The sequence below is a fragment of the Vulpes lagopus genome, chromosome 6 (genome assembly GCF_018345385.1).
Source record: "Vulpes lagopus strain Blue_001 chromosome 6, ASM1834538v1, whole genome shotgun sequence".
Lineage (NCBI taxonomy): Eukaryota > Metazoa > Chordata > Mammalia > Carnivora > Canidae > Vulpes > Vulpes lagopus.
Window position 1 is genome coordinate 73,080,451 of NC_054829.1, and position 26,707 is coordinate 73,107,157.

General features: G+C 41.4%; 1 protein-coding gene and 1 pseudogene across 1 annotated transcript; both read left to right on the top strand.

Annotated features, from left to right (window-relative positions):
• The first annotated feature begins 1,075 nt into the window (after nucleotides 1-1,075).
• On the top strand, nucleotides 1,076-2,013 carry LOC121492600 (olfactory receptor 2G3-like). The gene is given in 2 exon segments (XM_041757834.1): nucleotides 1,076-1,661; nucleotides 1,664-2,013. Coding segments are annotated over 2 exon segments (936 nt in total).
• A 12,300-nt stretch (nucleotides 2,014-14,313) lies between these two features.
• Nucleotides 14,314-15,783, top strand: LOC121492601 (annotated as a pseudogene).
• Nucleotides 15,784-26,707: the final 10,924 nt, after the last annotated feature.

Sequence of the window (26,707 nt, forward strand, 5' to 3'; positions counted from 1 at the left end):
TCCATCTTCTGCAGAAGAGGTCCTGGAATCCCAGCAGTGTTCCCTGGCCTCCAGAACCTGGGACTTCAGGGAAGCATCCTATGTGTGTTCCTTAACTTCCTGTTGTTGTGTCTGAGTCACTTTTCCTTTCAGTACAGTTGTCTGCATTGAATCTCTGACTTTTGTGGTCTGTACTTGCTCTCTCAGTGTTAGTGGGACCCAGGTAGGCTAGCTCAGAAGGGATATGCTTACTGGGGATGTTGGGAGTGAAGCAAAGGTGTTACCAAAATTTGTCCTGGGACTCCACTCATATACCAGGTCCTCTGAAGTACTGCTGTGACTGGGGGCTGCTTCCTGGAGTGGCTGGTGGTTTGGATCTGGGAGTTGTGTGTTAGGATGGCTGGGAACAGCTGGGTCTGGTGTGCAGTGGTGGCTGTGGGCACATGGCTTGGGGCATCCTGGTGGCTGGGTCAGCAATATGGAGGCTGGGCATGATATGGTAGCTGGGTGAAATATGTAGTGACAACTGTGTACCTGGTAGCTGGGCATGGTACATGGTGGCAGCCACACAACCTAAAATTTAGTTTAAAATACAAATTATTTAATATTTAACTATTCAACTCTGTGTTTTAATCTCTAGATAGAGTTTTAAATCCAAGTATCTTACTTTTCTCTGTTGATATAGTGTACACAGATGAATGTGTAAGAATGTATATAAAGGGAAAAGATGAAGAGAAATTTCTCCCTATGTTAATACCTGAATATTGTATCTTGTATGCAAAATTTTGTTGATAGTTAAAACCATGGAGATGATACTTGCTTCCTTATTTTGAGAGACAATTAATTTCATTAGAAGTGAGCTCATGTTTTTTGATATGTGTGCAAATAACCCCGACATTGAAAACACTCAAAAATTTTGACGAGTCATTGGACTAGATGTTCTGAATCAGCAAGCTAATGAGGGTAAAAAAAATAATAAGTTGCACAAGTTAGTTTCTATCAGCCCTTCTATTTGTACATTGTGAATCTAGAATAATTTTTTTCAAATGTACCTGTTCTCATTTCCCTCTTAGCAGAAGCAGTTCCCTCTGTAGAAATGGAAAAGGCCAATGTGAGCTCCTTGATGGGTTTCATCCTTCTAGGCTTCTCAGGCCACCCTCACCTGGAAGCTGCACTCTTTGTATTTGTCCTTTTTTTCTACCTCCTGACTCTTGTGGGGAACCTCACCATCATCATTATCTCATACCTAGATCCCCTCCTCCACACCTCTATGTACTTCTTCCTCAGCAACCTCTCCCTGCTGGACCTCTGCTTCACTACTAGCCTTGCACCTCAGATGCTAGTTAACCTGAGACGTCCAGAGAAGACTATCACTTATGGTGGTTGTGTAGTACAACTCTATATTTCGCTAGCACTGGGCTCCACTGAGTGTATCCTCCTGGCTGTAATGGCTTTGGATCGCTATGTTGCCATCTGCAAGCCCCTTCACTATGTGGCTATCATGAACCCAAGGCTATGTCAACAGCTGGCATCCATCTCCTGGTTTAGTGGTTTGGCCAATTCCCTGATCCATGCTACTATTACCTTGCAATTGTCTCTATGTGGCAACCACAGACTCGATCATTTTATTTGTGAAGTGCCAGCTCTCTTCAAGTTGGCTTGTGTGGACACCACTGTCAACTATTGGTGCTTTTTGTGGTTAGTGTCCTGTTTCTCCTAATCCCCCCAGCACTCATTCTTATCTCCTATGGCTTTATTAGTCAAGCTGTGCTGAAGATAAAGTCAGTGGAGGCAAGGCACAAAGCCTTCAGCACCTGCTCCTCCCACCTTACAGTGGTGATCATTTTCTATGGCACCATAATCTACATGTACCTGCAACCAAGGAACAGCTATACTCAGGACCAAGACAAATTTATCTCCCTCTTCTATACCATGGTGACTCCAACCTTAAATCCTATTATCTACACTTTAAGGAACAGGGATGTGAAAGTGGCTGTGAAAACACTCCTGTCAAAAAAATTGTGCTCCCTATGAACATGATGTACAAGGAAGTGTTTGCAAGACATGTGGTAACCCAGCTTCTATTAAGCCAAACCACATTACCACATTTCTCAATTTCACACCACACAAGTTTGTGTTTACTTAATCTAACAAGGGATATTTTCCTCTTATGTCTAACTAAACAAAACATATATGGTTTCTTAAATTCAGAGCTTGAACAATGGAGAAGAGATTTGTGTGTGGGTATACATTGTAATCCTCACCAGAAAGTCTATATTTTATTTCTGACACTTATTCTCAGGGATTCAATAAATGTAAGTAATTAAATATTTACCAATTTTCTATGTTACAAATTCTTTTTTGTTGTTGTTTCCATTTTGATGAGTTATTTAGTGTTCAAACACCTTTAATTTACTTTATAATGTCTCTTCATTAAGGCTTCATGTTGGAAAATGTACTTCCCCTACAAAGGCAGAAAAACATATTTTAATACTTTCAATTTATTGAACTGTAGGATACCATATTAATTGTTCTTTTCCATATTCTCATTTAAAATTAACTATCAAGAAAGGGTAGGAAAAACAAAATATACTAAGCATGTTTTTTTTTGTTTTACCCCAAAAGATGCTACCTGTCCCTCCCTCACAGTTGCAAGCTAGATTTCATTTCAGAAACAAATAGCTGTGCCTTCTCACTAGATGATGTTGTTCTTGACATGGTTTGCATCAAAAAAAATTGGCAGTTCTCACACCCACTCATTTTACTGATATTTTCTTGGTTAAATGTGAATACTGAGATTTTTAAATGCATATATTTATTTTTATCTAGAGTGTGACTGAAAAACAGAAGTCTCTATTGGGAAAATGCCTGATGTTAGATGATAAGGTAGAAAGACCCTAAACTAACATCCTTCATAGACACACCAAATCTATATCAATTGATAGAGCAAATCCTCCTAAAAAGAACCAAGAGCTAACTGAACAGCTCTTCTTCAACAAGAAAGACCTCATAAAGAATGACAAGATTTCTGTTCATGTCTTTTGCCCATTCCATTATTGGATTGTTTGTTTTGGGGAATATAAATAATAGTGAAGGGGAATAGAAGGGAAAGGAGAAGAAATGGGTAGGAAATATCAGAAAGGGAGACAGAACATAAAGACTCCTAACTCTGGGAAATGAACTAGGGGTGGTGGAAGGAGAGGAGGGAGGGGGGTGGGGGTGAATGGGTGACAGGCACTGAGGGGGGCACTTGACAGGATGAGCACTGGGTGTTATTCTGTATGTTGGCAAACTGAACACCAATAAAAAATAAATTTATTATATAAAAAAGAATGACAAGAGATAAAGACAAAGGGAGCCCTCAGCCCTGATGCTGAAAATTGCATTGGGGATGGATAGTGAGAGAATGTGAGGAGATGTATGTGCCCTGTGGTGCTTTTTCTGCACAACTAGATATAGAGGAATTAGCCTTAGAACCCTGAGAGATGCCGGGGGAAATGCTGGAAATCTCTCAGATCAGAGGGGCTGGCAAAGGCCATGGTGTATGGTCCCTGTCCACTCTAATAGTGCAGACAGAGCAGTCTCTGGGCTCCCTAACCTTCCTGTTGCCTCAGGGACCCCTGGGTCCCTATTTCACACCAGCTCTGGATGTTCTGAGGCACACAAAAGTTGTGATTTAAAACAGAAGCTGGAATATAACTGACCCAGGCCTTAAACTCTGCCTATAGTAGATGAGCTGCTGGAATTCTCCCCCCAGGCAAAGAAAGTAGTAAGGGTTTATGTTACCCTTCCACTATGATCACAGAGGGAAACAGGGTCCAGGTTTTATAGGGAGGCTTCTGCCTCAGTAATTCCCAGGCCACTAACCCATACCAGGCCAGATGCCTTGGCACACTAACCAAGACAAGAAGCCAGAGCTTAAAGAAATATATATATATATATATATATATATATATATATATATATAGTGAATATTCATATATATATATGCTGAATATTCATATATATTCATATATATATGGTGAGCATCAGGACAGGCAGGTGCGACCCTCACCACCACTCTGCTGTCCTCTCATCTCTGGCCTACCTGTGCCCCACACCTGTTGGTGATGAGTGGCCCCAATAGCATGTCATAGCCCTGCCACCAGCCCACCCCTGGCATGTTCGTCACCTTGTGGGGTGGGACATTACCATCATCAGAGGCATGATCTTGGCTCTATACCTTCTCCAGATCTGCCTCCTCTTCATCATACTACACTGCTTGTACTGGCACAAAGGCACATATCACACCATGGAGGCAAAGGGCACAGAGTTTGCCTAAAGTGCAGATTTGGCCCATCAGGATGACCACTCCCCCCAGGATGAAGACATCAGCAGCAGAAAGGAGTACTTTATCTGAGGGGATCCCGACCTGACTTACCTCAATGCCTCCTTCAGCTTAGTAAGAGAAGATGCACCCTGTAACCCCACCCTGCTACCTGTACCACCAGGCAAACCATGAGAGGGTCCCCCTAATCCCAAGATATGCACCTGGCCAAGGAACACTAGGTGGTATCTTTTTTTTTTTAATTTTTTATTTATTTATGATAGTCACAGAGAGAGAGAGAGAGGCAGAGACATAGGCAGAGGGAGAAGCAGGCTCCATGCACCGGGAGCCTGATGTGGGATTCGATCCTAGGTCTCCAGGATCCTGCCCTGGGCCAAAGGCAGGCGCCAAACTGCTGCGCCACCCAGGGATCCCACTAGGTGGTATCTTGAGGGAAGAGGGGATAGAAGGAAGAATTGAGCCAGGAAAGGCCTCTCCCAGGCCCCCGTGGATGCAGTGGCCATGCAAGAGGCCTGCCTTTGCTCTGCCAGAGGGATAAGGTCTGGATCCTCCTGCATAATACGGATTATCATCAGCATGGTGTGGAAGTCCTTGCTGAATGGGTTGGTCTGAGGGCTGGGGAAGCAAGGAAGTGACTCTTCTGTAAGCTGAATGGCAATAATGGCGTTAAATGTCAGTCCTTGACATTTGGGAGAAGCAGCAGACGCCAAAGCTAAAGACACTTTTGTTTCCCATTGACCCACCTAAATGATTGGAAATAAATTTGAAATGTAACCAAGTATTCAGAGTCAAATAAACAAATAAAAAACCACTATAATATAAAAGAGCTAGCCCTAAAACTCTGCCAAGTGATAAGTGAACTGTGGGAACACATTCAGGGTTTGAGGGGCTGGCAAGCACCATGGTATACATTGTTCCATGGTTTTGATAGTGTGAATGAGAGCAGGGTTTGTGTGTCCTAGCTGGTCAACCACCTTAAGTGAGGTATGCCCCTAATCCACACCACCCTCAGCTGACTCACTAAGGTAGCTCCATATGGCACACACCTGGATATGTCTGGTCAGCACTCACTACAGTTCTAATTATCTTGCCAAAGCGATAAGTAGAAAGTACCATGGAACATTCTGAGCCTTCACCAGTTTGCTCTAGATGATATAAAAAGGCATCTCTAGTGCAGAGCACTTTGAGACTTCCTGGCTCATTCCTTTTTTACTTCCAACTCCCTTGCCAGGGTGCCCCACTCGTGGAGCATTCAGGAAACACTGGCCCATGTATGCCTCAGCTGCAGCTATGCTGCCAAGGTGGCCCTTGTGCTGAGCACACTGGGATAACTTGGCTTGCACTCACATCAGCTTCAACTGTCCTGACAGGCTTCTGTCTGTGTAGAGAGCCCTGACAATGCCCAGCATGCATCCACTTTAACTTCAGCTGTTCTGCAAGGACACTATGCACAGGGAATACTGGGAATGTCTTGCCCATGTCCACTTCAGCTCTCTGTTCTTCCAGGGCATACCTAGAATGGAGTGCCATGAGACCCTCATAGAACATATAACCCATAATTCCAGCCATTCAGCCTGTTACTACACACAACCTAAACAAGGGATGACTACACCTAAGATTATTCCTACAAGTTTAGGAGAAGTAGCTGTTAAACCTAATTCATAGAAACACAGAAAATTAAGCAAATCCAGATACAGAGGAATATGCTCTCAAAAAAAAACACAACAAAAACATTCATAAAATAATAAATATAACAAAAATAAACAATATATCTGATAAAAAAATAAAAGTAATGATCAGCTTTACCATTTGCTTCAATGTGGATGGAGGGTATTATGCTGAGTGAAATAAGCCAATCGGAGAAGGACAAACATTATATGGTTTCATTCATTTGGGGAATATAAATAATAGTGAAAGGGAATAGAAGGGAAAGGAGAAGAAATGGGTTGGAAATATCAGAAAGGGAGACAGAACATGAAGACTCCTAACTCTGGGAAATGAACTAGGGGTGGTGGAAGGGGAGGAGGGCTGAGGGTAGGGGTGAATGGGTGACAGGCACTGAGGGGGGCACTTGATGGGATGAGCACTGGGTATTATTCTGTATATTGGCAAATTGAACACCAATAAAAAAACTTATTATTAAAAAAATAAAAAATAAAAGTAATGATCATAAAGATGCTCATTAGACTAAAGAGAAGAGTGAGAGAACTTCAAAAAAGAAATAGAAAATAATAAACAATCAATCAGAGTTGGAGAATATAATAGAAGAGAAAAATACACTGAAAGGAATCAAGAGTAGATTAGCAGAGGCAGAAGAGATTCTTGAACTGGAAGATAGGGTAATGGAAAACACCCAAAATGAACAGCAGAAAGAAAAATAAATTTTAAAAGTGAGGATAGCTTAAAGGATCTCTTTGAAAACATCAAGTGAATAAACATTTATATTATGAGAGTTTCATAAAAAGAAAAGAGAGAAAGAGGCAGAAAACTTATTTGAAGAAATAATAGCTAGAATTTTCTCTAACTTAGGGAATGAAATAACTATCCAGTCCAAGAACCACAGAGTGTTCCAAAGAAGATGAACGCAAAGACAGCCACACCACGACACATATTTATTTATTATTTATTTATTTAAGATGTTATTTATTTATTTGAGAGAGATACACAGAAAGAGATGGAGATATAGGCAGAGGGAGAAATAGGCTCCATGCAGGGATCCTGATGCAGGATTCTATTCCAGAACCCTGGGATCATGGCCTGAGCCAAAGACAGATGCTCAACCACTGAGCCTCCCAGGTGCCCCTACCATGAAACACATTTAAAATGTTAAACATTAAAGAGGAAATAAGTCAATAGGAGAAGGACAAACATTATATGGTCTCATTCATTTGGGTAATATAAAAAATAGTGAAAGGGAATAAAGGGGAACAGGGGGAAAATGAGTGGGAAATATCAGAAAGGGAGACAGAACATGAGAGACTCCTAACTCTCGGAAATGAACAAGGGGTGGTGTAAAGGGAGGTGGGCAGGGGGTGAGGGTGACTGGGTGATGGGCACTGAGTGGGGCACTTGATGGGATGAGCACTGGGTGTTATGCTACATGTTGACAAATTGAACTCCAAATAAAAAAATATGTAAAAAAATCAAAAAATAAATAAAATAAAAAAGAGGAAAATAATTATAAAAGACAAAAAACAAAAACAGAAACAAAACCACAACAAGCCAATATGTACAAGGGAAACCCCATAGGAATTTGAATCAATTTTTCAGCAAAAACTTAGCAATCCTGAAAGGAGTGGCAATATATATGCATAGTACTGGAAAACAACAATAACAAAAACAACAACAAACAACTACAACTAAAATATTCTACCTAACAATATTATCTTTCAGAACTGAAAAATAAATGCATTTTCAAGGATAAAAAAAAGTTAAAATGGTTCATCACCACTATACTGACTTTAGAAGAAATTTTAAAGGGACTTTTCATTTTTAAAAGATTTATCTATTTATTTACATTTAGAGATAGAAAGGTGAGGGAGGGGCAGGGGAAAGAATCTCAAGCAGACTCCCCACTGAGTGTTGAGCCCAAAATGGGGCTCAATCTGGAGATCTTGAGCTCATGATCTGAGTTGAAATCAAGAGTCTAGCGAAGCTTCACCAACTGAGCCACACAGGTGCCCTGGGCTTTTTTTAAGTAGACAAGAAAAGGCCACAATTAGAAGTAAAACATGTATGAATAAAATGGTGCAAAATATGACAACACATACATAAAACATAGAAGGTGTAGGAAAAAAGTTATTAAAATGTGTGAGAATTTAAATGAACATAATGTTTTTTTTAAATGATTTTATTTATTTACTCATGAGAAATAGAGAGAGGCAGAGGCAGAGGAAGAAGGAGAAGCAGACTCCATGCAGGAAGCCTGATGCAGGACTCAGTCCTGGGACTGTGGGATCATGCCCTGATCCAAAGGCAGATGCTCAACCGCTGAGCCACCAAGGCATCTGACTATCATCTTAATATAGACGTATTCTTTTTAAAATACAGACTTATATTCTTATGATGTTATATATGAACCCCATGGTAACCACAACAAAATGTATAATACATTTTCACACGCAAAACACTAAACAGAAAAAAATCCAAATATAATATTACAGACAGACAACAACTACAAGGATAAATAAGAAAACATGCAACCAAGAATACTTTATCCAGCAAGGCTCTCATTCAGAATGGAAGGAGAGATAAAGAGCTTCCAAGACAGGCAGGAACTGAAAGAATATGTGACCTCCAAACCAGCTCTGCAAGAAATTTTAAGGGGGATTCTTAAAATTACCCTATAAGACGAAGTCCAATGGAACAATCCACAAAAACAGGGACTGAATAGGTATCATGATGACACTAAACTCATATCTGTCAATAGTAACTCTGAACATGAATGGGCTTAATGACCCCATCAAAAGGGGCAAGGTGTCAGACTGGATAAAAAAGCAGGACCCATCTATTTTATGTCTACAGGAGACTCATTTTAGACATAAGGACACCTACAGCCTGAAAATAAAAGGTTGGAGAACCATGTACCATTCAAATGGTCCTCAATAGAAAGCAGGGGTAACCATCCTTATATCAGATAAACTAAAATTTACCCCAAAGACTGTAGTGAGAGATTAAGAGGGACACTATATCATACTTAAAAGATCTATCCAACAAGAGGACTTAAAAATCCTCAATATTGGGATCGCTGGGTGGCGCAGTGGTTTGGCGCTTGCCTTTGGCCCAGGGCGCGATCCTGGAGAGCCGGGATGGAATCCCACGTCAGGCTCCCGGTGCATGGAGCCTGTTTCTCCCTCTGCCTATGTCTCTGCCTCTCTCTCTGTCTCTCTGTGACTATCATAAATAAATAAAAATTTTAAAAAATCCTCAATATATATGCCCCGAATATGGGAGCTTCCAAATATATCAATCAATTAATAACCAAAATTAAGACATACTTAGAAAATAATAGACTTATACTTGATGACTTCAATCTAGCGTTTTCTACACTTGATAGGTCTTCTAAGCACAAAAACTCCAAGAAACAAGAGCTTTAAATGATACACTGGACCAGATGGATTTCACAGATATCTACAGAACTTTACATCCAAACTCAACTGAATACACATTCTTCTCAAGTGCACATGGAACTTTCTCCAGAATAGACCACATACTGAGCCACAAATCAGGTCTTAATGGATACCAAAAGATTGGGATCATCCCCTGTATATTCTCAGAACATAATGCCTTGAAATTAGAACTCAATCACAACAAGAAGTTTGGAAGGACCTCAAACACGTGGAGGTTAAGGACCATCCTGCTAAAAGATGAAAGGGTCAACCAGGAAATTAAGGAAGAATTAAAAAGATTCATGGAAACTAATGAGAATGAAGATACAACCGTTCAAAATCTTTGGGATAGGGCAAAAGCAGTCGTAAGGGGGAAATACATAGGAATACAAGCAGCCATTGAAAAACTGGAAAGAACTCAAATACAAAAGCTAACCTTACACCTAAAGGAGCTAGCGAAAAAAACAACAAATAGATCCTACTCCCAACAGAAGAAGAGGGTTAATAAAGATTAGAGCAGAACCCAATGAAATTGAGACCAGGAGAACAGTGGAACAGATCAACAAAACCAGGAATTAGTTCCTTGAAAGAATTAGTAAGCTAGATAGACCATTAGCCAGCCTTATTAAAAGGAAGAGAGAAGACTCAAATTAATAAAATCATGAATGAGAAAGGAGAGATCACTACCAACACCAAGGAAATACAAACGATTTAAAAAACATACTATGAGCAGCTTATACGCCAATAACTTAGGCAATGTATAAGAAATGGACGCATTTTTTGAAAGCCACAAACTACCAAGACTAGAACTGGAAGAAATAGAAAATCTGAACAGGCCAATAACCACGGAGGAAATTGAAGCAGTCATCAAAAACCTCCCAAGACACATAAGTCCAGGGCCAGATGGGAATTCTATCAATTATTTAAAGAAGAAACCATACCTATTCTACTAAAGCTGTTCAGAAACATAGAAAGAGATGGAGTATTTCCAAACTCATTCTACGAGGCCAGCATCACCTTAATTCCAAAACCAGACAAAGACCCCAACAAAAAGGAGAATTATAGACCTATATCCCTGAAGAACACGGATGCAAAAATTCTCAACAAGATACTAGCCAATAGGATCCAACAGTACATTAAGAAAATTATTCACCATGACCAAGTAGGATTTATCCCCGGGATGCAAGGCTGGTTCAACACTCATAAAACAATCAATGTGATTCATCATATCAGCAAGAGAAAAACCAAGAACCATATGATCCTCTCAATAGACGCAGAGAAAGCATTTGACAAAATACAGCATCCATTCCTGATCAAAACTCCTCAGAGTGTAGGGATAGAGGAAACATTCCTCAACATCTTAAAAGCCATCTACGAGGGATCCCTGGGTGGCGCAGCGGTTTGGCGCCTGCCTTTGGCCCAGGGTGCGATCCTGGAGACCCGGGATCGAATCCCACATCAGGCTCCCGGTGCATGGATCCTGCTTCTCCCTCCGCCTGTGTCTCTGCCTCTCTCTCTCTCTCTCTCTGTGACTATCATAAATAAATAAATTAATTAAAAAATTTAAAAAAAAGCCATCTACGAAAAGCCCACAGCAAATATCATTCTCAATGGGGAAGCACTGGGAGCCTTTCCCCTAAAATCAGGAACAACACAGGGATGTCCACTCTCACCACTGCTGTTCAACATAGTACTGGAAGTCCTCGCCTCAGCAATCAGACAACAAAAAGACATTAAAGGCATTCAAATTGGCAAAGAAGTCAAACTCTCCTGCTTCACAGATGACATGATACTCTACATAGAAAACCCAAAAGATTCCACCCCAAGATTGCTAGAACTCATACAGCAATTTGGCAGTGTGGCAGGATATAAAATGAATGCCCAGAAGTACGTGTCATTTCTATACACTAACAATGAGCCTGAAGAAAAAGAAATTAAGGAGTCAATCCCATTTACAATTGCACCCAAAAGCATAAGATACCTAGGAATAAACCTAACCAAAGAGGTAAAGGATCTATACCCTACAAACTATAGAACACTTCTGAAAGAAATTGAGAAAAATAAGAGATGGAAAAACATTCCATGCTCATGGATTGACAGAATTAATATTGTGAAAATGTCAATGTTACCCAGGGCAATGTACACGTTTCATGCAATCCCTATCAAAATACCATGGACTTTCTTCAGAGAGTTGGAAAAAATTATGTTAGGATTTGTGTGGCATCAGAAAAGACCCCGAATAGCCAGGGGAATTTTAAAAAAGAAAACCATAGCTGGGGGCATCACAATGCCAAATTTCAGGTTGTACTACAAAGCTGTGGTCATCAAGACAGTGTGGTACTGGCACAAAAACAGATACATAGATCAATGGAACAGAATAGAGAATCCAGAAGTGGACCCTAAACTTTATGGGCAACTAATATTCGACAAAGCAGGAAATACTATCCACTTGAAGAAAGACAGACTCTTCAATAAATGTTGCTGGGAAAATTGGACAGCCATGTGCAGAAGAATGAAACTAGACCACTCTCTTGCAGCAGACACAAAGATACACTCAAAATGGATGAAAGATCTAAATGTGAGACAAGAGTCCATCAAAATCCTAGAAGAGAACACAGGCAACACACTTTTTGAACTCAGCCACAGTAACTTCTTGCAAGATACATCCATGAAGGCAAGAGAAACAAAAGCAAAAATGAACTATTGGGACTTTATCAAGATAAGAATCTTTTGCACTGCAAAGGTTACAGTCCACAAAACTCAAAGACAACCTACAGAATGGGAGAAGATACTTGCAAATGACATATCAGATAAAGGGCTAGTTTCCAAGATCTATAAAGAACTTATTAAACTCAACACCAAAGAAACAAACAATCCAATCATGAAATGGGCAAAAGACATGAAATCTCACAGAGGAAGACATAGACATGGTCAACACGCACATGAGAAAATGCTCTGCATCACTTGCCATCAGGGAAATACAAATCAAAACCACAAGGAGATACCACCTCACACCAGTGAGAATGAGGAAAATTAACAAGACAGGAAACTACAAATGTTGGAGACGATGGGGAGAAAGGGGAACCCTCTTGCCCTGTTGGTGGGAATGTGAACTGGTGCAGCCACTCTGGAAAACTGTGAGGAGGTTCCTCAAAGAGTTAAAAATAGATCTGCCCTATGACCCAGCAATTGCACTGCTGGGGATTTACCCCAAAGATTCAGATGCAATGAAACGCCGGGACACCTGCACCCCGAGGTTTCTAGCAGCAATGTCCACAATAGCCAAACTGTGGAAGGAGCCTCGGTGTCCATCGAAAGATGATGGATAAAGAAGATGTGGTCTATGTATACAATGGAATATTACTCAGCCATTAGAAATGACAAATACCCACCATTTGCTTCAACATGGATGGAACTGGAGGGTATTATGCTGAGTGAAGTAAGTCAATCTGAGAAGGACAAACAGTGTATGTTCTCATTTATTTGGGGAATATATATAATAGTGAATGGGAATAAAGGGGAAAGGAGGAAAAATAAGTGGGAAATATCAGAACATGGAAGGCTCCTAACTCTGGGAAATGAACTAGGGGTGGTGGAAAGGGAGGAGGGCGGGTGGTGGGTGTGACTGGGTGGCGGGCACTGAGGGGGCCACTTGACGGGATGAGCAGTGGGTGTTATCTTGTTTGTTGGCAAATTGAACACGAATAAAAAATTTATTTACTAAAAAAATTATAAATAATAAAATAAAATAAATGGATTATGTTGGGGACACGTGGTCACTAAGGGGTTGAGCATCTGCCTTTGGCTCAGGGCGTGATCTCGGGTCAGGGATAAGGTCCTGCATCAGGCTCCTTGTGGGGAGCCTGTTTCTCCCTCTGTCTGTGTCTCTGCCTCTTTCTCTCTGTGTGTGTCTCCAATGAATAAAAAATAAAAATATTAAAATAAAATAAAATAAAAATAATAGATTATGCTAGTATACTCACAATGAACACTAACCATATTTTACTTTCTTCATATTTTTTAAAAACTTGGTTTATACTTTCTGAAACTTTAATCAAAGTATAAATGCGTTGTTTGACACTTTTTTGTCTACATAATAACATTCATAGTTGGAACAGGACAGAATTATTTAAAATATTTACATCAAATCCAAATAACATTATTTCAATTTAGCACTTCCTCGGTGACACCGAGTGAACAGATTTATAGTTTTGGATTTATGTACAATGATCCATTCAATTAACTAATATATATCTACCTGGCAAAATACTGGAAAACAATTATATTAGCTTCCCTTAAATCTAATTAATAACAGAAAAGTTTATTCAATCATGTATTTATTGTGAAACAGCCATAAATAAGTGATTGCTTTACTTTCCATAGAGCCTTTTGTCGCAAGATCTGTACACACACATGAAGAGAAATAAAGGCTTTGTTACTGATATTGTTTACCTGAGGTCAAAAAGCAGACACCAGCGAAGGGAAAATGAGTCTACCCCATACAGGAGCAGGCTGTGCTTTGTCTCTAAAGTGAGAATATAAGGAAGTAACAAAGAGCGATATTTAGTATGTTTACTTGGCCGAGGTCACTGGGGCAAAGAACCCCAAGGAAGTAATTAAGACGTGTTCAATGGTGTTTAGTTCATTAGGAATAACGGAGGGAAAAGGCAGCCTGCAGGATAGAAATTTCTGTCAGTCTAATATTACTATTTAGCAAGGGATTATCTGCTGTTTTCAGCATCCAAATAAGGTGACCAACTTAGGGCGGACGCCTCTTCTTTCGCCCAGTGGGCTCGCCCCGGTCCCGCCCCCGCCCCCCGTCCCGCCCCGCCCTGCGCCCCGCCCCCTCGGCCCCGCCCCGCCCCCGGCCCCGCCCCGCCCCGCGCCGCCGCCGCCGGCCGGGCCGCTGTCAGCTCTCCTCGGCGGCGGCGGCGGCGCGGGGCGGAGACGCGGTGTGCGCTGAGCCGCGGCGGCCGCAGGCTGCTGCGCGTCCGGGGCCTTAGCTTCCCGCTGCTGACCCGCCCGCCGCTTTTCCTCTGCCCTCGCTGCCTCGTGAAACCGCTGGTCGTGTCCGTCCTCGGCGGTCCTGGCGCCGGCAAGGGACCCAGGGCGCCCGCATCGTGGAGAAATACGGCTGCACACACCTTTGTGCAGGAGGACTTCCTCGTGATGAAAGGGAGAACCCAGCTTCGCAGCGTGGGGGACTCATTGAAAAGTACATTGAAGATGGAAAGATTGTGCCAGTTTGTTAAAGAGGGAAATGGATCAGACAACGGCTGCCAATGCTCAGAAGAATAAATTCTTGATTGATGGGTTTCCAGGAAATCAAGACAACCTTCAAGGTTGGAATAAGACCACGGATGGGGAGGCAGATGTGTCTTTTGTTCCGTGTTCTGACGGTGATGGTGAGATCTGTATTGAACGATGTCTCGAGAGGGGAACGAGCAGTGGGAGAAGTGATGATGACAGAGAGAGCTTGGAAAAGAGAATTCAGACCTATCTTCAATCAACAAAGCCAATTATTGACTTATATGAAGGAATGGGGAAAGTCAAGAAAATAGATGCCTCTAAGTCTGTTGACGAGGTTTTTGATGAAGTTGTGAAGATTTTTGACAAAGAAGGCTAATTCTAAACCTGAAAGGAAACTCAAAATCATGCTTGAATATTGCTTTGATAGCTGCTATTACAACCCCTTTTTAAGGCAATTTTAATCTTTCATAATTACATCTCAGTTAATGGCTGGAAAGAATATAGTAAGACAAATTAAATTTTTTATCTTAGATTTTTTTGGTTATAGGAGTAGAGACTGAATTCGGGTCTAATTTTATCTTAGCTATGGTGCTCACCAAACAAAGAAGGATATCAGCTAGTTCTTTGTTTTTACTCAAAAAGCATATCCCTTTTATAGTTTGTGCCTTCTGTGAGCAGAACTTTTTAGTATGTGTGTATATCCCTTTAATAATTACAACATGTTAGGATTAGGGATTCCCCCACTTCCTCGTTTTCTTGCAGGTTTTAAATTTCCAACCTGTTAAGTGAATTTGTGGACCAAATTCCAAAGGAACTTTTTGTGTAGTCGGTTCTTGCAAAATGTGTTTGGTAAACAAACTCATAAAAAGAAATCCTAGAGGTGTTTTAGTATTTATCAAATAACTGACCATTTCCTACAGAAAAGTAAGAAAACTTAGGCTTTGCTTTATTACAATTTATACAAAGTTGTGTGACAGGGCATCTTCTTTGCTTCCAGGGATTGGGTTGGGGTCACTGGGGGTTCAGAGCCTGGCAGAGTTGTCAGCTTTATTCTGACATAAGTCTGAGGGTAAGAGGCAAGGATCACATCTAATGACATGTGTTCCTATGCTCTATTATATAGTGTTATTGGGATCCCTGGGTGGCGCAGTGGTTTGGCGCTTGCCTTTGGCCCAGGGCGCGATCCTGGAGACCCGGGATCGAATCCCACATCAGGCTCCCGGTGCATGGAGCCTGCTTCTCCCTCTGCCTATGTCTCTGCCTCTCTCTCTCTCTCTCTGTGACTATCATAAATAAATAAAAATTAAAAAAAAATTTATATAGTGTTATTAATGATTAAACTGATCTTAACAAAATTCCTAGCAGTGGAACCTTGAAGTGCATGTATTAGGTTTATGGTAAATGATTTGGTTAGCATTTTAGTAACACTTCATTCAGTGTTTTTGTTTGTTTTTTTAGACTAAATGTAGGGTTGGTATGAAGTAAAAAACATCTAATGTTTAATTTCCCATTTGTGTTTTATTTTCTTGAATCCTTTTTTTTCAGTTATTTGTTTAAGGAGATTTAAAAATCATTGCACTTTGGTCAGAAAAATAATAAATATATCTTATAAAAAAAAAGATGACCAACTTATTTCACAAAGCATTATGATTTCTAGATCTATCCATGTTATTGCAAATTGCAAGATTTAATACTTTTTATGGATAATATTCTAATTTATATATATTTATAGATATATATCATATATATCTTTACCTATTCATTTATTGATGGGCACTTTTAAATAATGTGTAATAGGGGGATCCCTGGGTGGCGCAGCGGTTTGGCGCCTGCCTTTGGCCCAGGGCGCGATCCTGGAGACCCGGGATCGAATCCCACATCAGGCTCCCGGTGCATGGAGCCTGCTTCTCCCTCTGCCTGCGTCTCTGCCTCTCTCTCTCTGTATGACTATCATAAATAAATAAAAATTAAAAAAAATAAATAAATAATGTGTAATAAACATAAGGGTATATGAATCTTTTCAAATTAGTGTTTTTATATTCTTTGGGTAAATACCCAGTAGTGGAAGTACTGGATCATAGGATATTCTATTTTTAATTATTTGAGGAAGCTCTATACTGTTTATCACAGTGGCTGCAACAGTGTGCATTCCCACCAACAATTCATGAGTTTCTTTTTCTCCACATACTCACCAGCACTTGTTTCCTCCTGTGTGTGTGTGTGTGTGTGTGTGTGTGTTAGCCATTCTTATAGATGTGATGTAATATCTCATAGTCATTTTAATTTACATTTCTCTGATGACAAGTGATGTTGATCATCTTTTCTTTTTTTCTTTTTTTATTTTAAGTTAGATTTTTTATTGGAGTTCAATTTGCCAACATATAGCATAACACCCAGTGCTCATCCCATCAAGTGGGCCCCTCAGTGCCCATCACCCAGTCACTCCCACCCCCCACCCACCTTCCTTTCCACCACCCCTTGTTCATTTCCCAGAGTTAGGAGTCTCTCATGTTCTGTCTCCCTTTCTGATATTTCCCACTCATTTTTCTCCTTTCCCCTTTATTCCCTTCCACTATTTTTTATATTCCCCAAATGAATGAGACCATATAACGTTTGTCCTTCTCCAATTGACTTACTTCACTCAGCATAATATCCTCCAGTTCCATCCACGTTGAAGCAAATGGTGGGTATTTGTCGTTTCTAATGGCTGAGTAATATTCCATTGTATACATAGACCACATCTTCTTTATCCATTCATCTTTCCATGTGTCTGTTGGCCATCTGGTTGTCTTCTCAGGAGAAATATTTGTCCATGTCTCTGCTAAATACCCTGTCTTTTGATTGGAACATTTAGTTCATCTAGATTCAAAGTGATTATCAACAGATATGTACTTACTGAAATTTTATTTCTGGTTTTGTGGTTGTTTTGCTAATTCTTCTCTGTTCTCTATTTTTGCCTTGCTTTTTCTCTTGTGGTTTGATGGCCTTCTTTAGTGATATGCTTGGAATCCTTTAAATGTTTTATATATCCATTATATATTTTTTTATTTGTGTTTACCATTAGGTTCACATACAACATCTTATGAATATAGAAGTCTATACTATGTTGATGGTCATAAGTTTGAACAAATTTTAAAAGCATTAAATTTTTACTGCCCTCCCCATGTTATATGAATATGATCTCATAGTTCATATTCTTTATTTTGTGCATCTCTTGACTGATTTTTGTATTTATAATTTGTTTTACTGCTTTTGTGCTTTAACCACTATACTGATTTTATAATGATTAATCTACTACTTTTTTATATGTCTGCATTATCTTTTAAATGTTTTCCTTTTATGTTTCCTTATAAATGTTTTCCTTTAGTCTTACTCCTAACTATGGCCTTTTCTTTCCACTCAATAATCCACATTAATGTTTTTTGTAAGGCTGGTTTAGTGGTGATAAAGTCCTTTAACTTTTGGTTGTCTGGGGAAATTTATGCCCCTTCTACTCTGAATAATGGCCTTGCTGGGCATTCTTGGATACAAGTTTTTCTTTTTTTCTTCTCTTTTTTTTTTCCTTTGAGGACTTTGAACCTACCTATATCACTCTTTTTTTTTTTGCTGTAAGTTTTTGTTAAAAGATCAGCTGATAGGGCAGCCCAGGTGACTCAGTGGCTTAGTCCCGCCTTCAGCCCAGGGCCTGATCTTGGAGACCCAGAATAGCATCCCGCATTGGACTCCATGCTTGGGGCCTGCTTTTCTCTCTCTCTCTCTCTCTCTCTCTCTCTCTGTCTCATGAATAAATAAATAAAATCTTTAAAAGAAAGATCAGCTGATAACCTTATGGACTTTCCCTTGTATGTCTTTTAAACATTTCTCTGCTGCTTTTAAAGTTCTCGATCACTACTTTTTACCATTTTATTTGTTATGTGTCTTGCTGTGGACCTCCTTGGGTTGATTTTGTCGGAGGCTCTCTGTGCCTCCTAGATGAGGATATCTGTTTCCTTCTCCAGGTTAGGGAAATCTTAAGCTATTATTTCTTCAAATAATTTTTTTTGTCCCCACTTATCTGTCTTCAGATATCCCTTTCTGGGATCCTTATAATGCCACTGTTATTAGGTTTGATGATGTCCTTAGTTCCCTTAATGTATTCTTATGCTTTATTATTATTCTTTTTTTTCTATTTGCTGTTCAGCTTTATTACTTCCCATTATCCTGTCTTCCAGATCACTGATCTTCTCTTCTGCTTTCTCTCATGTTTAATCAATATTTCCTTTGGTGTATTTTTTTTTTAAATTAACTTTTATTGGTGTTTAATTTACCAACATACAGAAAAACACCCAGTGCTCATCCCGTCAAGTGTCCACCTCAGTGCCCGTCACCCATTCCCCTCCAACACCCGCCCTCCTCCCCTTCCACCACCCCTAGTTCGTTTCCCAGAGTTAGGAGTCTTTATGTTCTGTCTCCCTTCCTGATATTTCCCAACATTTCTTTTCCCTTCCTTTATATTCCCTTTCACTATTATTCATATTCCCCAAATGAATGAGAACATATAATGTTTGTCCTTCTCCGATTGACTTATTTCACTCAGCATAATACCCTCCAGTTCCATCCACGTTGAAGCAAATGGTGGGTATTTGTCGTTTCTAATTGCTGAGTAATATTCCATTGTATACATAAACCACATCTTCTTTATCCATTCATCTTTCGATGGACACCGAGGCTCCTTCCACAGTTTGGCTATTGTGGCCATTGCTGATAGAAACATCGGGGTGCAGGTGTCCCGACGTTTCATTGCATCTGAATCTTTGGGGTAAATCCCCAACAGTGCAATTGCTGGGTCGTAGGGCAGGTCTATTTTTAACTCTTTGAGGAACCTCCACACAGTTTTCCAGAGTGGCTGCACCAGTTCACATTCCCACCAACAGTGTAAGAGGGTTCCCTTTTCTCCGCATCCTCTCCAACATTTGTTGTTTCCTGCCTTGTTAATTTTCCCCATTCTCACTGGTGTGAGGTGGTATCTCATTGTGGTTTTGATTTGTATTTCCCTGATGGCAAGTGATGCAGAGCATTTTCTCATGTGCATGTTGGCCATGTCCATGTCTTCCTCTGTGAGATTTCTCTTCATGTCTTTTGCCCATTTCATGATTGGATTGTTTGTTTCTTTGGCGTTGAGTTTAATAAGTTCTTTATAGATTTTGGAAACTAGCCCTTTATCTGATATGTCATTTGCAAATATCTTCTCCCATTCTGTAGGTTGTCTTTTAGTTTTGTTGACTGTATCCTTTGCTGTGCAAAAGCTTCTCATCTTGATGAAGTCCCAATAGTTCATTTTTGCTTTTGTTTCTTTTGCCTTCGTGGATGTATCTTGCAAGAAGTTACTGTGGCCAAGTTCAAAAAGGGTTGTTGCCTGTGTTCTCCTCTAGGATTTTGATGGAATCTTGTCTCACATTTAGATCTCTCATCCATTTTGAGTTTATCTTTGTGTATGGTGAAAGAGAGTGGTCCAGTTTCATTCTTCTGCATGTGGATGTCCAATTTTCCCAGCACCATTTATTGAAGAGACTGTCTTCCTTCCAATGGATAGTCTTTCCTCCTTTATCGAATATTAGATGGCCGTACATTTCAGGGTCCACTTCTGGGTTCTCTATTCTGTTCCATTGATCTATGTGTCTGTTTTTGTGCCAGTAACACACTGTCTTGATGACCACAGCTTTGTAATACAACCTGAAATCTGGCATTGTGATGCCCCCAGCTAAGGTTTTCTTTTTTAAAATTCCCCTGGATATTCGGGGTCTTTTCTGATTCCACACAAATCTTAAAATAATTTGTTCTAACTCTCTGAAGAAAGTCCATGGTATTTTGATAGGGATTGCATTAAACGTATAAATTGCCCTGGGTAACATTGACATTTTTACAATATTAATTCTGCCAATCCATGAGCATGGAATATTTTTCCATCTCTTTGTGTCTTCCTCAATTTCTTTCAGAAGTGTTCTATAGTTTTTAGGGTATAGATCTTTTACCTCTTTGGTTAGGTTTATTCCTAGGTATCTTATGCTTTTGGGTGCAATTGTAAATGGGATTGACTCCTTAATTTCTCTTTCTTCAGTCTCATTGTTAGTGTATAGAAATGCCATTGATTTCTGGGCATTGATTTTGTATCCTGCCACGCTACCAAATTGCTGTATGAGTTCTAGCAATCTGGGGGTGGAGGCTTTTGGGTTTTCTATGTAGAGTATCATGTCATCGGCGAAGAGGGAGAGTTTGACTTCTTCTTTGCCAATTTGAATGCCTTTAATGTCTTTTTGTTGTCTGATTGCTGAGGCGAGGACTTCCAGAACGATGTTGAACAGCAGTGGTGAGAGTGGACATCCCTGTCTTGTTCCTGATCTTAGGGGAAAGGCTCCCAGTGCTTCCCCATTGAGAATGATATTTGCTGTGGGCTTTTCGTAGATGGCTTTTAAGATGTCGAGGAAAGTTCCCTCTATCCCAACACTCTGAAGGGTTTTGATCAGGAATGGATGCTGTATTTTGTCAAATGCTTTCTCTGCATCTAATGAGAGTATCATATGGTTCTTGGTTTTTCTCTTGCTGATATGATGAATCACATTGATGGTTTTACGAGTGTTGAACCAGCCTTGTGTCCCAGGGATAAATCCTACTTGGTCATGGTGAATAATTTTCTTAATGTGTTGTTGGATCCTATTGGCTAGTATCTTGTTGAGAATTTTTGCATCCATGTTCATCAGGGATATTGGTCTGTAATTCTCCTTTTTGGTGGGGTCTTTGTCTGGTTTCGGAATTAAGGTGATGCTGGCCTCATAGAACGAATTTGGAAGTACTCCATCTCTTTCTATCTTTCCAAACAGCTTTAGTAGAATAGGTATGATTTCTTCTTTAAACGTTTGATAGAATTCCCCTGGGAAGCCATCTGGCCCTGGACTCTTGTGTCTTGGGAGGTTTTTGATGACTGCTTCAATTTCCTCCCTGGTTATTGGCCTGTTCAGGTTTTCTATTTCTTCCTGCTCCAGTTTTGGTAGTTTGTGGCTTTCCAGGAATGCGTCCATTTCTTCTAGATTTCCTAATTTATTGGCGTACAGCTGTTCATAATATGTTTTTAAAATCGTTTGTATTTCCTTGGTGTTGGTAGTGATGTCCCCTTTCTCATTCATGATTTTATTAATTTGAGTCTTCTCTCTCTTCTTTTTAATAAGGTTGGCTAATGGTTTATCTATCTTATTAATTCTTTCAAAGAACCAACTCCTGGTTCTGTTGATCTGTTCCACAGTTCTTTTGGTCTCGATATCATTGAGTTCTGCTCGAATTTTAATTAACTCTCTTCTTCTGCTGGGGGTGGGGTCTATTTGTTGCTTTTTCTCTAGTTCCTTTATGTGTAAGGTGAGCTTTTGAATTTGAGATCTTTCCAGTTTTTGAATGTATGCTTGTATTGCGATGTATTTCCCCCTCAGGACTGCTTTTGCTGCATCCCAAAGATTTTGAACGGTTGTATCTTCATTTTCATTAGTTTCCATGAATCTTTTTAATTCTTCCTTAATTTCCTGGTTGACCTTTTCATCTTTTAGCAGGATGGTCCTTAACCTCCACGTGTTTGTGGTCCTTCCAAACTTCTTTTTGTGCTTAAGTTCTAATTTCAAGGCATTATGGTCTGAGAATATACAGGGGACTATCCCGATCTTTTGGTATCGGTTCAGACCCGATTTGTGACCCAGTATGTGGTCTATTCTGGAGAAAGTTCCATGTGCACTTGAGAAGAATGTGTATTCAGTTGAGTTTGGATGTAAAGTTCTGTAGATATCTGTGAAATCCATCTGGTCCAGTGTATCATTTAAAGCTCTCGTTTCTTTGGAGATGTTGTGCTTAGAAGACCTATCCAGGGTAGAAAGAGCTAGATTGAAGTCACCAAGTATAAGTGTATTATTATCAAGGTATTTCTTGAGTTTGGTTATTAATTGGTTTAAATATTTGGCAGCTCCCACATTCGGGGCATATATATTGAGGAGTGTTAAGTCCTCTTGTTGGATAGATCCTTTGAGTATGAGATAGTGTCCCTCTTCATCTCTCACTATAGTCTTCGGGGTAAATTTTAATTTATCTGATATAAGGATGGCAACCCCTGCTTTCTTTTGAGGACCATTTGAATGGTAAATGGTTCTCCAACCTTTTATTTTCAGGTTGTAGGTGTCCTTCTGTCTAAAATGAGTCTCTTGTAGACAGCAAATAGATGGGTCCTGCTTTTTTATCCAGTCTGAAACCCTGCGCCTTTTGATGGGGTCATTAAGCCCGTTCACATTCAGAGTTACTATTGATAGATATGAGTTTAGTGTCATCATATCTATTCAGTCCTTGTTTTTGTGGATTGTTCCACTGAACTTCTTCTTAAAGGGGAATTTTAAGAGTCCCCCTTAAAATTTCTTGCAGAGCTGGTTTGGAGGTTACATATTCTTTCAGTTCCTGCCTGTCTTGGAAGCTCTTTATCTCTCCTTCCATTTTGAATGAAAGCCTTGCGGGGTAAAGTATTCTTGGTTGCATGTTCTTTTCATTTAGGACCCTGAATATATCCTGCCAGCCCTTTCTGGCCTGCCAGGTCTCTGTGGAGAGGTCTGCTGTTACCCTAATATTCCTCCCCATAAAAGTCAGGGACTTTTTTTCTCTTGCTGCTTTAAGGATCTTCTCCTTATCTTTGGAATTTGCAAGCTTCACTATTAAATGTCGAGGTGTTGAACGGTTTTTGTTGATTTTAGGGGGGGATCTCTCTATTTCCTGGATCTGAATGCCTGTTTCCCTTCCCAGATTCGGGAAGTTTTCAGCTAGGATTTGTTCAAATACATATTCTGGCCCTCTGTCCCTTTCCGCGCCCTCGGGAACCCCAATTAAACGTAGGTTTTTCTTCCTCAGGCTATCATTTATTTCCCTTAATCTATCCTCATGGTCTTTTAATTGCCTGTCTCTTTTATCCTCAGTTTCCCTCTTTGCCATCAACTTGTCTTCTATGTCACTCACTCGTTCTTCCACCTCGTCAAGCCTCGTGGTTAGGACTTCTAGCTTGGATTGCATCTCATTTAATTGATTTTTAATTTCTGCCTGATTAGATCTAAATTCTGCAGTCATGAAGTCTCTTGAGTCCTTTATGGTTTTTTCTAGAGCCACCAGTAGCTATAAAATAGTGCTTCTGAATTGGCTTTCTGACATTGAATTGTAATCCATATTTTGTAACTCTGTGGGAGAGTGGGCTGTTTCTGATTCTTTTTTTTGAGGTGAGGTTTTCCTTCTAGTCATTTTGCTCAGTGCAGAGTGGCCAAAAACAAGTTGTATTGAGAAAAGGAGAAAAAGAGAGAGAAGGAAAGAAAAGAGAAAAAGAAAAAAGAGAAAGAAGAAAAAATAGGGGAAAAAGAGAAGAAAAAGAAAGTAAAAGAAAGAAAGGAGAAAAAAGAAAAAAGGGGGGGTGGGGGAAGCAATCATAAATCAAGAAGAAAGAGAGAAAAAAAAGCACAAAACAAAACAAAAACAAAAACAAAAACACAAAAAACAAAAAAAAAAACCACGGGGGAGTATCTTCCGATTCTGTGTAGTTTAAGTCCCTTGACTTCCCTTGGAACTGGTCCGTCTCGCTGGTCTTCTGGGGGAGGGGCCTGCTGTGCTGATTCTCAGGTGTTAGCACTTGGGGGAGCTGCTCTGCCCCTGCCTGGTGCAGGGCTCAGTGGGGGTTGTTCACCCCGTGAGGCCCCGGGAGGAAGCCACAGTGGCGGGGGCAGCTCTGGGACCCTGGAGTCAGCCCCCGCCGTAGCTCCGGGGCTCTCCTTCTGCAGGGCCTGGGGGCTCCGGGGCGGGGCCGCTGATCTGCTCAGTTCCAGGCAGGAGCGTCCTTGCTGTCCTGGGCCCTCCCGGCCTCTGCCTGTCCCGGGGGAGGCCGGATTCTGGGCTGTGTCCCGGCGCCCTGTGCTCCGGGGCCTGCGCTGTTGGATTCGCGCTCCCGGCGGTGCAGCCCCCTCCGCGGAGCCGCCGCCCGAGCCCCTCCGAGCTGTTCCCGGAGCCGCGCAGCCCCCTCCGCGCGGAGCTTCTTCCTCTGCGCGAGCCGCCGCCGCTGAGCTGTTCCCGGAGCCGCGCAGCCCCCTCCGCGGAGCCGCCGCCCGAGCCCCTCCGAGCTGTTCCCGGAGCCGCGCAGCCCCCTCCGCGCGGAGCTTCTTCCTCCGCCCGAGCCGCCGCCGCTGAGCTGTTCCCGGAGCCGCGCAGCCCCCTCCGCGGAGCCGCCGCCCGAGCCCCTCCGAGCTGTTCCCGGAGCCCCGCAGCCCCCTCCGCGGAGCCGCCGCCCGAGCCCCTCCGAGCTGTTCCCGGAGCCCCGCAGCCCCCTCCGCGGAGCCGCCGCCCGAGCCCCTCCGAGCTGCTCCGGGCCCCGCCGAGCGCTGCAGCCCTTAGGGAGCTCGGCGCATCTCCCGGGGCGCAGTTCCTCTGTTACTGTCCCAGGGAGCCCGAGGGCGTCCCTGCCTTTCTGGGGATCCTGCTCCAATTCCCGGGGAGCCCCTTTCCGCGGGAAGGTCGGTGCAGCTCCTGCTCCTCCGGGACGGGGCTCTCCTGTCCTGGGGACACTCGCCCCGGCCTCAGCCCGGCTCCTCGCGGGGCCCCTCCCCCTTGGAGGCCTTTTGTTTCTTTATTTCTTTTTCCCCCGTCTTCCTACCTTGATAGAAGCGCGAACTCTTCTCACTGTAGCGTTCCAGCTGGTCTCTCTTTAAATCTCAGGCCGAATTCGTAGGTTTTCAGGATGATTGGATGGTTTTCTAGGTAATTTGCTGAGGACAGGTGACCTGGAGACCCTACTCCTCCGCCATCTTGCCCCTCCCCCCTCTGGTGTATTTTTTTTAATCTCAGTTTTTGCATTCTTCATCTCTGGTTCATTTTTATATTTCCTATATCCTTGTTGAAGGTTTCACTAAGATTTTTCAGTTTCCTCAAGTCCAGCAGGAATCTTTATAACCTTTACTTTGAATTATTTATCAGTCATATGTTATTTGTTTCATTTGCTCTTTTGCTATGGCTTGGCCTTATTCTTTTATTTGAGACATATTCTTCTGCTTCTTCATTTTATTTGATTCTCTGTTTGTTTCTATGTATTAGGAAATCCAGATATGTTCCAGACCTTAAAAATTATGGCCTTGTGAAAAAGAGGTCTTATGGTGCACTGTAGTACAACAACCCTGTTTCCCAGACCAAGAACTTCAGGTGTGTTCACCATGTAGGTTGCATGTGCCCAACTCTTGTGCCTGATCTGTGTTTATTTTCAGTCCAGTTGGCTGCAATGGTCCCCTTTGCTTGTTGTGGACACATGGGCATGATTAGGTTCCTATGCTGTTATTGGGCCTGTCAGGGCTTGTAGTTGCCATGTCAGCAGTCAGAGTACCTGGAGTTAAGGCCCATTAATTGTAGAAACAAATTTAAGCCCCACACATTATCAAAGCCAGATTATGATTGGGACTGGTCTTAGTGCAGGTTCCCTGTGCCTAGGGTGTCTGGTATGGCTCTCTAATCCTCTTGTTTCACCATGCTTGTTTCACCCTTCTGTTTGTGGTTAATCCTGCCAAGTATTTGTTTCCCAACATACCTGCCCTTCCAACCTTTTCTGATATGGCCTCTTCTCTATAATTAACTATGGAAAATCTGTTCTTCCCCAGGTCCATTTCAGAGTTAGATGCACTAAAGTGTCTGTTATCACAGTGTGTTTGTGGAGCAAGGTGACCTCAGGATTTTCCTACTCTGCCATCTTCCCCAAACTCCCAATATGCCTGAATTTTAAGATCAAACACTCTTCAACGTCCTCCAGCAGAGGTAACTAGTCATAGATTAAATTCAGTAGTATGTTGTGAACAAAGCTATATACACAAAGTTTACTTTTGTTTTTGCTTGTTTAGTTTAGGTTTTTGGTTTTTAGGGTTTTTTTTTTAAATAATCTTTGAACAGAATCCTCTGATTTACCATTGAAGAAAAAGACAGTGGGTAACTAAACTTGATGCATTTCTTCTTTTTTAATGACTTTCAGTTTCCC